At 46.2% G+C, this 11,951-nt stretch overlaps 2 protein-coding genes across 3 annotated transcripts; both read left to right on the top strand.

Moving 5' to 3' along the window:
- The first annotated feature begins 35 nt into the window (after positions 1–35).
- Positions 36–1,887, top strand: LOC144411479 (uncharacterized). Of its 2 annotated transcripts, none has more exons than XM_078108584.1 (2): positions 36–393; positions 720–1,887. In XM_078108584.1, exon 2 carries the CDS (start codon positions 724–726, stop codon positions 1,756–1,758), a length of 1,035 nt encoding a protein of 344 aa, XP_077964710.1. In that variant the 5' UTR covers positions 36–393; positions 720–723; the 3' UTR covers positions 1,759–1,887. The 2 variants fall into 2 exon arrangements, with proteins under 2 accessions (XP_077964710.1, XP_077964711.1); XM_078108585.1 differs by having other exon boundaries at positions 42–193.
- A 1,617-nt stretch (positions 1,888–3,504) lies between these two features.
- On the top strand, positions 3,505–8,165 carry LOC120824367 (uncharacterized). The gene is made up of 2 exons (XM_040185156.2): positions 3,505–4,211; positions 7,239–8,165. The coding sequence occupies exon 2, from the start codon at positions 7,256–7,258 to the stop codon at positions 7,985–7,987; it is 732 nt and encodes a 243-aa protein (XP_040041090.1). The 5' UTR covers positions 3,505–4,211; positions 7,239–7,255; the 3' UTR covers positions 7,988–8,165.
- The last annotated feature ends 3,786 nt before the right edge of the window (positions 8,166–11,951 follow it).

Here is an 11,951-nt window from a genome sequence, read left to right as displayed (position 1 = left end):
CTCTTCGGAGTGAACTTGCAGATCAGTTTGCGCGCACGCGCGCGCACACACACACACACACACGCACACGCACACAAAGAAAAAGCACGACGCGATTGGCTGCTGTTCATTATACCGTGCACGCGTGGGGCGCAGCAGCTCCGCTCTCTCTCTCTCTCTCTCTCTCTCTTCAGCACCTGGTTGTGATTGACAGGTAAGTAACATCCATCCACACACACACACACACACACACACACACACACACACACACACACACACACACGATTACTTTGAGTAATATGCATCCAACTCTGTACGTTAATGTGTTTGCATGTGTTGAAAAGTTTACAACAAGTTCTCGCAGAGTCGATCCTTTCTGCCAAATTATCCCACAAGCGTTAACTTCTGATTCAGGTAAGTAAGGTTGGTTGTAATGTGCATATAAACCTATAACAATTAACAAGGTTTCACTGCTAATTTCTCGCGTATTCTTTCAAGCGAAAATACAGACAAGTGGATGTACTTCTACTTGTAATGTAACAAATGCGTACATCCAGATAAGCAATTTCATTTAAATTACATTGTATATCTATATAATATAGTAAAAGTAACAAAAAAACTCAAAAGTAGCCCTGGTGATAACAATAGTTAAAATAAAACAAATAATCATCAAACTTTTATTTCAGACTCAGGGTCCAGATGGTACAAAACTATAATGAATATAAAACTTTCTATTGCAGTTCCATGTCCAACTCGAGCAGCCCCAGCGTGCAGGAGGCGGCTGCTCCTTGCCAGCCTTCCTCGTCCTCTTCCTCGTCCTCTTCCCCCTCCTCCTCCTCCTCCTCCTCCTCCACCGCCGACTACAGCGGATACCTGGAGGCCGATCCGGACCCGGAGTCCCTCTTCCCGGTGACGCAGGCCTCCCTGCTGAGCCGCCGTCTTCTGCGCTCGCGGAGCCACGCGAGTCGCCCCTACGTGCGCCGCAAGAGGGAGATGGTACCCACGGACAAGAAAGATTCCGCCTACTGGGACAAGCGACTCAAGAACAACGAGGCGGCCAAGCGGTCCCGGGAGAGGAGGAGGCTGAGCGAGCGGCTGCTGGAGGGCCAGCTGCTGGCTCTGAGCGAGGAGAACGCGCAGCTGCGGGCCCGCGTCCTCGGCACGGGGCACTGCGGGGTCCCGAGAGCCTTTGCGACATCCGGCGCACCGGTTTGCGCTTCGCCCGGGTCACCTCGACCGGTCCACTCGGCCGCCCTCTTCCAGCCACGACTCTGGGGCGGCAACGGCGGCGGCGGCGGCCCGGCTTGCGCTGCCGTCCACCCATTTGAGGCCGAGATGCTGCCGCGCGTCGGGGGTTTCGCTCCGCACGGTTACTACAGCTGCGGCGCGCCGCGATGCGTCTCGCCCCTCTTCGGGCCGGGAGCTGCAGCGCTGGACGGCGGGAGGTCAGCGAGGGCAGCCGAGATGGATGCCCAGCGACACGTGTCCTCCAGCGACGACGTCCACAAGTCCACCGAGGCGCCGGGCCAGCTGCGCCACGCGTCCATCCTGTCGCGTGGGAACTGGCTGGTGCCGCCTCTGAGTCCCTCGGCGGTGTCGTGCAATAACTTTCTGCTACCCTGGCGGTCGTCCTACGGGGTCCCAGCGGCCGTGTACCCAGACCTGCCTCTCTACATACGGGAGACACGGGGCCAGGGCGTCGGCGTGGAGGCTCTCATGAGCCGCTCGCCGGCGGTGCCGACTCCCCTGAAGATGCACCGCAGTCCTGATGCACGCTAACAAAGTGTGTTTTGATCCTTGGTAATTATATATATTTAAAATATATATATTATATATATTTAAAATATATATAAATGCCGATGTATGATATTGTTATACATTGTCAATTAAAATGTTTGATAAAGTTAAGGATTGTTCTTTCACGTTGTATTTGCTGGGATTACAGCGGACGGACTGTACCGTAATAGACAGAATATTCGGATAGTTTATATTTCTCTCCATTGTCTTGCACTCACAGACCAGGGCTTTATAGAGTAACTCTGTAAACTTTGTGGGGAATAGGGATGATAAATTCGCCAACTTCAAACATTTACCAAGGATACTTTGCTTTATAAAAGTACATGTAATAGATTTAAAGTAGAGACATATTATATCGATTGTTTCATATTCATATTCCGTTTGTTTTTTCTTGACGTTCATTTGCGGATATTCACACCTCCTGCGAAACTAAGAGCGGTATTTCCCGTATGCGTGATTTCCCCGGAGTCTGAGATTCAGTGGAAAACCAAACGTTGAAAAGTTTATTTGGTTTACAGCTCATGTGGCATCACCTCCTCTGTTCCATATATACACTGTTCGTTTGTTTGTCTGGATATTAACATTAATAAAACGACAGATGCGTGGTTTCCAATGTGTGTACTGTCAAATACACACAAACAAACTTCACTTCTCTGCAAAATACTTTCTTTGCAAACGTTATGGAAAAATAAGAAATTAGTGCAATTTTAAGAGGTCAGTAGGTAAATAGCATTTGGGAGGGATACAAACGAAATATTAAAATTACAAAAACAATCCCGAAGTTAAAAAAAAGTTAATGCCACTATGACCAAAAGTAATTGGCACTTTCCGGTCATTTAGTTCAGTACTGGTGCAAATACCACCGTGGTGTGAGCATCTGTTAACTGCACCGGAAGAACCAATCGAAAGTAACCGTATTATTCCTCCTGCTTGTCACGTGCTCTCTGAACTCTATTCAGCACCGGCTTCTTAGCAGGTGGTCCCGCAGCTCCCGAGGCCACCGGCAGGGGGCGCCAGAGCAAAGCGTCGGTGGACCTCAGGCTAGAGGACAATTGTTGCCGAGATATGGAGTTGATTAATACACGGCTTCTTCCTTTACGTTTATTTTTGTTATTGTGAGGTAATATGTTAAAACACTATTACTAAGGGCTGAATAAAGTAAGATGATTCACTTATATACACAAACTGGGAGTTGGAAACATTTTTAGAACAATTCTTTTTTTAAATATAATTTGTTGTACTGATCAGACAGTTTAACTCCTGAATATTTCTAACCCTGTGACGTTTTGTGCACACACGTTTTTAAATAACCAAGTTGAACGCAAATCAATTGAATTTAATTGTCTTGCTAATGTAGGAATTTGAGGATGATTCAGTGGAGCTTCACAGTAAATCTCGATCCAAATTATTTTCTTAATTTGCCGATTGAAGTCGGTCTGTAAATCATAATTTCTGGGGCAGAACTTGCACATTTCTTTTGTGTTTTCTACATTGTTTTACGTCAAATGATGTTAAATCCAAACAGTTACAGGAAGTTGAAAAAGAAGTCTATCCGTTCCCGTATGAGGGCACCAAGTACGAGAGCTTAAAAAGTACTTTGTCGATGTGCAATGAGTCTACAACCTCTTTGACAAATAATGACAATAAAAAAAAACGGTTCCTTCTAACATTCACGGCCCAAGCGCATCACAACAGGAAGCAAACTGTGCTGGTCTACATGTCACAGTCTATACATAGAAACAGGGTGTTGAGGTAAAAGTATCCGCTGATGCCAATCACAAAGCCAATTTGCTGAAATATACAACAAGCGGTTCTACGTTGCGTTTTTTAAAAAGCAGATCAGAGACGATCAGACAAGAAGTTACAACCTTGCCCTCCACGCCGATAAGCGGCGAGCACTTCCCTTTTATTGCGTGAATCTGAGGGGCCCAAAAGATTTATTCACCACTTCACTTTACTCGTCTCGGAGGCGCACGGCCGCAAACACCCGAAACACACAACTCTCTGAGCGACATCGGAGTCTTGGTCCTGGAGAGAAGCGCCAGGTAAGCACCACGTGGCCACTGTAATCCGGCGGCCTGGTACATGCACATCCCTCTCCGAAAAGTTGTTGTTGTTTGTGGGATTGAAACTACCAGCAGCGCGCAGGTCAGAGCCCCTGCGAGGGAAGGCCTCCGTCACCACACATCAAGATTGAGGAAAGAGGGGGGGCAGCAACAGAGACAGCGGAGAAGGAGATTGGACTGAGAGCAAAGAGACAATTACCAGCCCCCCCCCCCACACTCCCCCAAACTCCCTCACTCCCCCCCTCCTGTGTGCATCAATCTCACGACGGCGTCTCAGAGGACGGTTCCCCGCGTTGAGCTTTCATCTCCGGGTGAAGGAGTAGGAACGCACAAGCTGGTCGGTGGACTTTCTGCACGCTGCCGTTGACGGTAAGGCCTCCTGTGTATTTTCGCACCTAAAAGCGGTCTGGCGAGAGGAGCGGGGCGGTGTTTTTCCGGGGGGCCTTTCTTTGCACGTATACACGCGTTCTATGGTGATGGAAGCAGCGAGTCAGCTCGTTCAAACCCATTGAAGAGCATGAAACAATGTTCATGTTGCCGAAATAAGTGACCGGGCTTGAGTTATCAAAACAAAATCTATCAATTTGGTGTAGATTGCAGAAGATGTTACCCTATCCGTCAAGAAGCGTTTGAGGAAGAGGAAGTGTTGGCCTGGAATACTTATACACTTATAAATCTACCAAAGCCGTGATGTAAATGGTTCACGTTGATTGTCTATCACATAAAATGTAATATAAATATTTAAATCTGGGGGGCTTTTTTTATGTAAACAATGAGCTTGAAAGGTAATCGGTTCACTTTTTTAATTAAAAAAGAAAAGTAAGAAATAAATAAAGAATGCTTGGGATTTTGTATCTGCAAAATAGGTCTTCTCATATAAAAGTGAGATATTAAACCTCTGATGGAACCAATAAGGATATTCCAAGCCTCTACAGTGGAATAAGCTAAAGATCTTTTCTTTCTTTCTTTTTCTATCTTTGGATGCGGGAGGAAGAACCGTTACGGTATTCTTAGCTGAATTTTGTCTAACTTAAGGCCGTGCTCATCAAGACCTATATACAATATATATATATATATATCTTTGAGGTAGAAGGAATATTTAACACCTCACATGAAAGTCCGACGTAACAAAACACCAGATTTTTGAAGTGAATTTGGTGATATGATGGCGTTTACTGCCATGCTATTGTTTTGTAGTGATTCAGATTAAGATGGGCTGCAAGCACGTCATGAGAAACTGTGATTTTGTGTTCATAGGCTGCAGCAGTCGCGTGTTTTTGTGAGACGTCACTAAAAAGCATCTTACTGTACAGTACGACGGTCAAACACTGACTTTAGAAGACTTACTCCATCTATAAAAACATGATCGAATCAATATCTTAATATACTCTCTCCACTGAACATTTTAAGTTTCACTTTCTATGCCTTTAATGGTTTGATTTACATCACTGTATGATATTTTAAAGCACTCGCAACTGACATAATAGTTATTACGATGATTAATAAAAAGGAAAGTAGGAAATTATAATAGACAATGATCTTTTATACAAAAAAAATAAGCAAGTATGTATTGTAAAAAATAGTGTACGGGCGCCATAGAAAGTGATACATTTCATGTATTTTTTGCCTCTTGATGCCGTAAATACTTCCACTTAAAGTAATCAGGTTAGAGACCGTGATGGGACGGTTCGATTGGGCTTTCCATCTAAAAACACACACGCGACTGTTCATCGAGTTATAAACGCCGCCCATCAAGGAATCTGTCCGTTAACGGACTGTTCAAGACACTATATTATATTCCCCCGAGACAGCATTCATTCTCTCCCATTTCCGCACTGGCAGTTTACAAAAACACATGTGAGGTGGAAACAATACGGACTGATCGGTTTCTGCTATACAGTGTGGGACGTATAGTTATTTTAACAATAGGGTTCACAACAGCAGATGGTTGAGTACGAGAAAACGGATAGACAAAAAAAAAAGAAAGAAAAAAAAGGAGAAGTTGGAAGGTTACTAAAAAGCAGGCCGGCTATTATTAGTCAATAAGAAACAGGTGCGAATGTGCAGCAGAGTGGCGAGCAACACTCGGCCTCGAGAGAGATTTCACTCAGGAACCCTCCCTTCTTTTTTTTTTTCGTAAACTCTCGATCTCGCTATACGATTATTGTTTTTCTCTCTTCCTGCTGCTGCTTCTTTTGCGGCTATGCTAGCACACAGTAAACAACGCTCTGTGTGTGTGTGTGTGTGTGTGTGTGTGTGTCTCTCTCACACACACACACACACACACTCACACACACGGGGTGCGTGTCCTCGCTGGGCACAGGCGTGGGTATTTTTAACCCGCCGCGCTCTCTCACCACCGCCCACAGAGCGCTCGGCCCCCTTGGGGGACCTTTTGTTTCCGAGGGCCCCCCACCCCCCCCCCCACCCCCACCCCCCCCCCCCGGCTCGGCCCGACTGGCGACCGCGCGGTCAGCCAACAGGCCGAGGAGTACAGAAATAAAAAAATAAAAAACATTTTAAATAAAAAGAAGAAGTCCCTGACTGAACAGGACGCTGCATGATAACTTTTGAGGTAATCGCCTGTGAAGTTACGGCTTCTGCTTCGCTTCTTCCCGAGTGAACTAAAAAGGTGTCGGGTGCGCAATGTCCAATTAGAGAAGGACGGCTCCACTGTGGTTTTTGCTCGCGAGAAAAAGGTGTGAGGCCAACGCCAGTGAGTTGAAAGGCCGCCCTTGTGTGTGTGTGTGTGTGTGTGTGTGTGTGTGCGTCAGAGCAGTGTGTGTGTGTGCGTGCGGCAGTCTGTGCGCTCATGATTGCGAGCACAGAGGTGGGAGGCTGTGGTTTCAACACAATGTTCATCTCTCGCTCACAGCTTCCCATCGAACCACCCACAAACCCACGCGCCTGAACGAGACCATATCAAAAAGGCAGCTCGCGTTACTCTCAGACTGCCTGTTCAAAACGTTTCACCTTCGGGGCCCCGTTCAAACAAACTGACCGCCCTGTGGGAGATAAAGAAGAAACATAAATCCTCGTCAGAGATCGATAGTTGATGCTGCGCGTTTCGCTAAAAATTGATGCAGTATCGAGGACTCGATACTCGTCTTCATTATGCTGCGAATTGGGCGGAGAACTGCAGATTGATTGACAACCACATCTCTTCCATGGCAGCTTGTTTCCCCGTCACATTTGACCTTGTGGTCTAGACAGGTAGGTGAGCTGAGGTCTGAAAGGGCGTTTGAGCGCAGGAGGCGTCAGACGGAGTGAGGTGCAAATGAGGTTAGGCCTCCTCAGAAGATCAGCTGTTATGCAACAAATACCTGTGTGACTCAGCCTCCCACGGGGGGGGGGTGGGGGACTAAAACCTCTCTGCTCTCTGCCTCGCCATTTCAGGTCTCTGTCTCTCTGCCATGGAGTCCTTGTCGTCCCCTCTCCACGGAGGCCAAGGCGGGGAGGACCCGGAGCGGAAGGGATCCCGCCGCAAAAGGGAGTTCATACCCGAGGAGAAGAAGGACGCCCAGTACTGGGAGAAACGCCACAAGAACAACGAGGCGGCCAAGCGCTCGCGGGAGAAGAGGCGGCTGAACGACCACGTGCTGGAGAGTCACCTCATGGCCCTGAAAGAAGAGAACAGCCGGCTCGCCGCCGAGTTGATGGCCATCAAGCTGCACTTCGGCCTGGTCCACCCGGCGGCCTACACCGCGCACCTGAGCAGCCAGCTGCACGCCCACAGCGGCCCCCAGCCCGCCACTGCCGCCGGCACATACCACCAGTCCCTGGGGAGGGACTACTACCGGGGGGCCAGGGAGTCTTCGGTCATGGCGAGACCTCAGCCTCCCCACCCAGTCTACATCCCGGCATACGCCCTCCACGCCATGAGGGGCTATTCGTATTTGAACACGTCCGGCGGCGCCGGGTCCGGCCTCCTCACTCCCCTCATGCTGCCCCAAAATCTGGCCAGCTATTCGCCTCTCCCCGGAGCCGCCCCGCTGAAGCCCGTCCGCGCCAGAACCGCCTCGGACGAGGAGGAGGAGCAGCAGGTCCCGGGGCTGTCGTCCCCGTCCTTTCCGCCGCCGCCTCGCAGGATCCCCTCGAGGGGACACAGGATCTACTCCCCACCGAGACAATACACGTCCAACTGACCGAACGGTGCGCCGTGTCGCTGCCCCCGACCGCGGCAGCCTCTCAAAGACTTTTCTGAAGTTTAGGTCAGCAGTCCAGAGAGGACGAGAACTGTAGCTTTGCAAACGAACGAGATGAAAACGCACTGAATTATAGAAGGTTTATATAAATAAAGAAGGTTTAAAAAAAAAAAAAAAAGGTTTCATGAGATTCTGTTCATGCGAAAGTTCTCAGGTCTCTTTGTGCTTTCACATCAGAGGCTGGAATAGATTCAAACATCACGCATTATCACCCTCGGTCATCATCACGTTCCTCTCGTTTCGCCCACAGCATGTTTGAAAAATGTAATATTCCAAATGGCTACAATTGGGGCCACATTGTGTCATTAAAAAAAAATTAACTCAATAAGAAACTAAAAGATATTTATGTTTCTTTTAATACATACCTAAAAAACCAAGTCAGAAAAGAAGTCCTCTCTGCATCCATCGATATTTAAAGCACCGCGTCGCTTGTCTCCATACGGACGCCAACTTGTACAACTGGGCGACTGAAGGCTTTTGCTAAAACAACAACAAATAAATTGCGGCCCACGGCCCGGAGACCCAAAGTGAAACTAGTGCACGCGGTGCCGGGACAGCAGCCGACTGCTTCCTCCTCTTCCTCATCTGTTGGGTATTTTGGTGTATTTGTCTGTCTTTAAACCCCACGCTGCAGCAGGTTTCCAGTTTTACAAACCGCCCGCAGGCTCAAAGACACACAAGGAAACTGTCAAAGAAAATACATTATTTAGTTTTTTGCCCGGGAACGCAATTGGCAATTGGGGCTGTTAATAGCAATTAGTGAAAAGCACCCTGAGGTGGATTCGTGGCACACAATAAACAGAGAAAACTGGAGAAACAAGTTGGAATATTTACTCAAACATTAGTAGCATTTAGATCTCACGACACGGCCTTCTCTTTCCAAACGATCCTTTTTGAAACGGTAAATTTCCCACGCTCCCTGACCTCATCTTACCTTGTGCCCATTATTTCCATCTCCTTTTCACTACCTTTGACATTTGTAGAAATAATGCAATATGGTAACGTGTCGTCCTTTAAGGGACTCAACCGTAGATCAAAAATCAAACACATCCACATCCATTTTCCCTCCTCCTCCATTATGTCTCTATGATAACCACCAATTAGATAACCCTGTGTGGAAATATGTTAATATTGTCAAAATAAAGAAAATCTCTCGGCTAAGGATTGCATTGAATGTCAAGTTGGACACAAGTAGGACAACGTCCTCATATGTACCCCAAACCGACAGACTTCCTTCCTCATGTAACCATGAAATAATTCACCAGAAAATGTAACAAAACTCAATTATGCACAAATAACAGCTGAGTGCCACAAGTAACACGCCTACATTTAGTAACATTAACTTTATAACTTCCCCCATAGCAGACAACACAAATAAACAATATCAGCTGCAGCAAAAATGACAGATTAATGCTTTTTTTTAAAGCATTGGTTGCCATGCGGTGCATTGTGGTCCTCACCTGTCTGAGCAGGTGCACACAGGAGTCCTCAGTCTCTCTGTCCTAGTAGAACCAGTCCAGATGGGCCTCTCTGGCCCCTCTGAGCTCCCACAATCCTCCTGGGATGACAATTCCCAATCCCAATGTTTGCGCACACAAGTCTTGTCAGCATGTAGCATGTTAGCAGCAACCAGCTGTCACAAGCGTCACGGATGCGTCACTCGGCGCGTTGTCTCGGTTAATTCAATAAGTCTTTAAGGAACATGCATCATTTTCTTTTGATCACAACCCGAGCTGCGAAGCCGCTCATTTTAACCCCCATTGTGCGTCTTTAATTCGGTTGCCTTGCTGGTCGTCGTAGTTTGTTCTCTGCAGCTGCTGACTGGTCTCCTGGCTCCGGCATCCAGCCTTTTATTTTGTGCAACGTGAACAGCTGGGCTGCTCAGGTAAAGGTAAAGAAAGTTAAAATGATTGATGTCGAAGACTAATTCAAAACATAGAACAAAAAGAGTGAATAAGTGAACTGTAACTAGTAAATGTAGTGGATGACTACATACCTTAACATAACACACTGTCCATGTTCCTGTGCAGACATAGTAATATATTATCCTGATTTTATATGCAAACTAAACCCTGGAAAACGTATGTTGATTTTGACCCCACTTATTTTAACATCATGGTAAAATACTATTTACTCCTAATGGCACCAAACACAATCAAAATCTCTCTCTTCACACAAGAACATAATGTTTCTAACGACACAGAATTATAATATTTGCAACAGTTCCCAGTAACGACACGACAATTCCCAACCCTCCGAGATTAAACCTCTGACTATCAAACTCTAGAACCCAACCCACGCGGTTACATCACCTCCATCGACCAGCGATGTTCCCGCTGCACGGCTGGAAATAGTTGTGGTGCTGCAGAAGAGCGTCTGTGTGTCAAAGGGCAGTCTGATGTCATTGCAGAGACACATCTGGTGGCAGCGTTTCAGAGCTGGGTGCACTTAACCGCTGCTGTCATGAGGTACATGAGGTACACGTGCATGTTAAAAAAAATAAAGGCCGGACCCATCGAGCGGCTGACAGCGAGATGTTTGTGGTGTTGGTCGATGACACATCTCTCAGAGTCTCTACTGAGATGTCGGTGACACGTGTTAATTCGTTAGGAGAGATCGACTCCTCTGAACACTCATCTCTGAACTGAGAGGGGTTTCTGGTGCATAACTGGTGAGTGTTTACGTACTAGAGGAATAAGTTGTTCACAGAAAAATTAAGTTCGTCACTATCGAATTCCGTTTTAATAGTTTTATTTTGGTTGATTTAACGATGGAACCGGGTGCACGTTTCCTTCTCTGTAACATTTAAGAACAGCAACTCAACGTACTTTAGGGATGATTGATAATAAAAAAGAAAAAGTAGAGGAAGTAAGGCTAATGCAAAACCAAATGAAGTGAAGGAAACATTTAAATACAACATAGAATAAATAGATTTTGGTAGTACGGTAAAATGTTCATTTAAGTTAAATTAACTCGTAATGAAAAAGAGAAATAAAGTAAATACAAAAAACATAAGTCTAAAAAAACAAATTATAAAAAAAACGCAAAATAGAAGCCAGACTGAATGGATTTAAAAATATCAATATTAATGTGCAATGCTCAGATCCTCTGAAAGACCAAAGTGACTCTTTGGAAATGTAATAATAATTTGAGGGATCGATCAGAGGAGTAAAAACCATGACAGTGTACAGAGGGGTTGTATATTGAAAAAATAAATAAAATTGTTACGTCATTCCTGGTTGTGGGTTGGTGCCCCCGCCCCCCTCCCCCCAACAGGACCCCCACAGTGACCTATCTGCTCATAGAGACATGGTCACCTTCATGGAACCTTTCAGAGAGGTGTGATCCACGATGGCAACACCACCACCCACAGGACATGAGCTGTCTGTCTTAGGGTCTATCTGTGTGTGTGTGTGTGTGTGTGTGTGCGTGTGTGTGAGAGAGCAACAGTGTTAGATCTTCACTGCGAGACTTCATGGCCTGTTCATCTTAACTTAGCGATAGTTAGAGATCTCTCGTCATGTTTTAATACTTGTTGAAAATACCCTGCTGAGGATTAACAGCGTGTTTTTGCACAGGATCATGAAACGTCACATAAAAGTAGTTTCTCTGCTTTTACCCTGGAGGTTTAACGCGTTATGTTAGTGATGCATCATTCTGCAAAGTGAAGTTTACACTGGTGAAGCAACAATAAGCATTTTGAGTGGAAGGGGGGCCTTTAAAAAGTATAGAATTTGAAAAGATTTAGTTTGATTTATGTGCATGTATGGGCCTCTTCCTGTTGCCCTCTACTTCCACCTCGAGGTGTTCCTGAAGTGCATTCCGGGTTTTATTCGTGTGTTCACTTGACTACAACTGTACGAAGTCACTTGGCCCATGAACGCCAACGGGCTAAAATCAGTTA

This window comes from Gasterosteus aculeatus, chromosome 8 (assembly GCF_964276395.1).
Source record: "Gasterosteus aculeatus chromosome 8, fGasAcu3.hap1.1, whole genome shotgun sequence".
Classification (NCBI taxonomy): domain Eukaryota; kingdom Metazoa; phylum Chordata; class Actinopteri; order Perciformes; family Gasterosteidae; genus Gasterosteus; species Gasterosteus aculeatus.
The sequence above is the reverse complement of the archived record's forward strand: the minus strand, read 5'-3'. Positions and strand labels throughout refer to the sequence as shown.

Bases quoted from the DNA above. Each gene is read 5' to 3' on its own strand.
- LOC144411479 (XM_078108584.1), top strand. From the start codon at position 724: ATGTCCAACTCGAGCAGCCCCAGCGTGCAGGAGGCGGCTGCTCCTTGC.
- LOC120824367 (XM_040185156.2), top strand. From the start codon at position 7,256: ATGGAGTCCTTGTCGTCCCCTCTCCACGGAGGCCAAGGCGGGGAGGAC.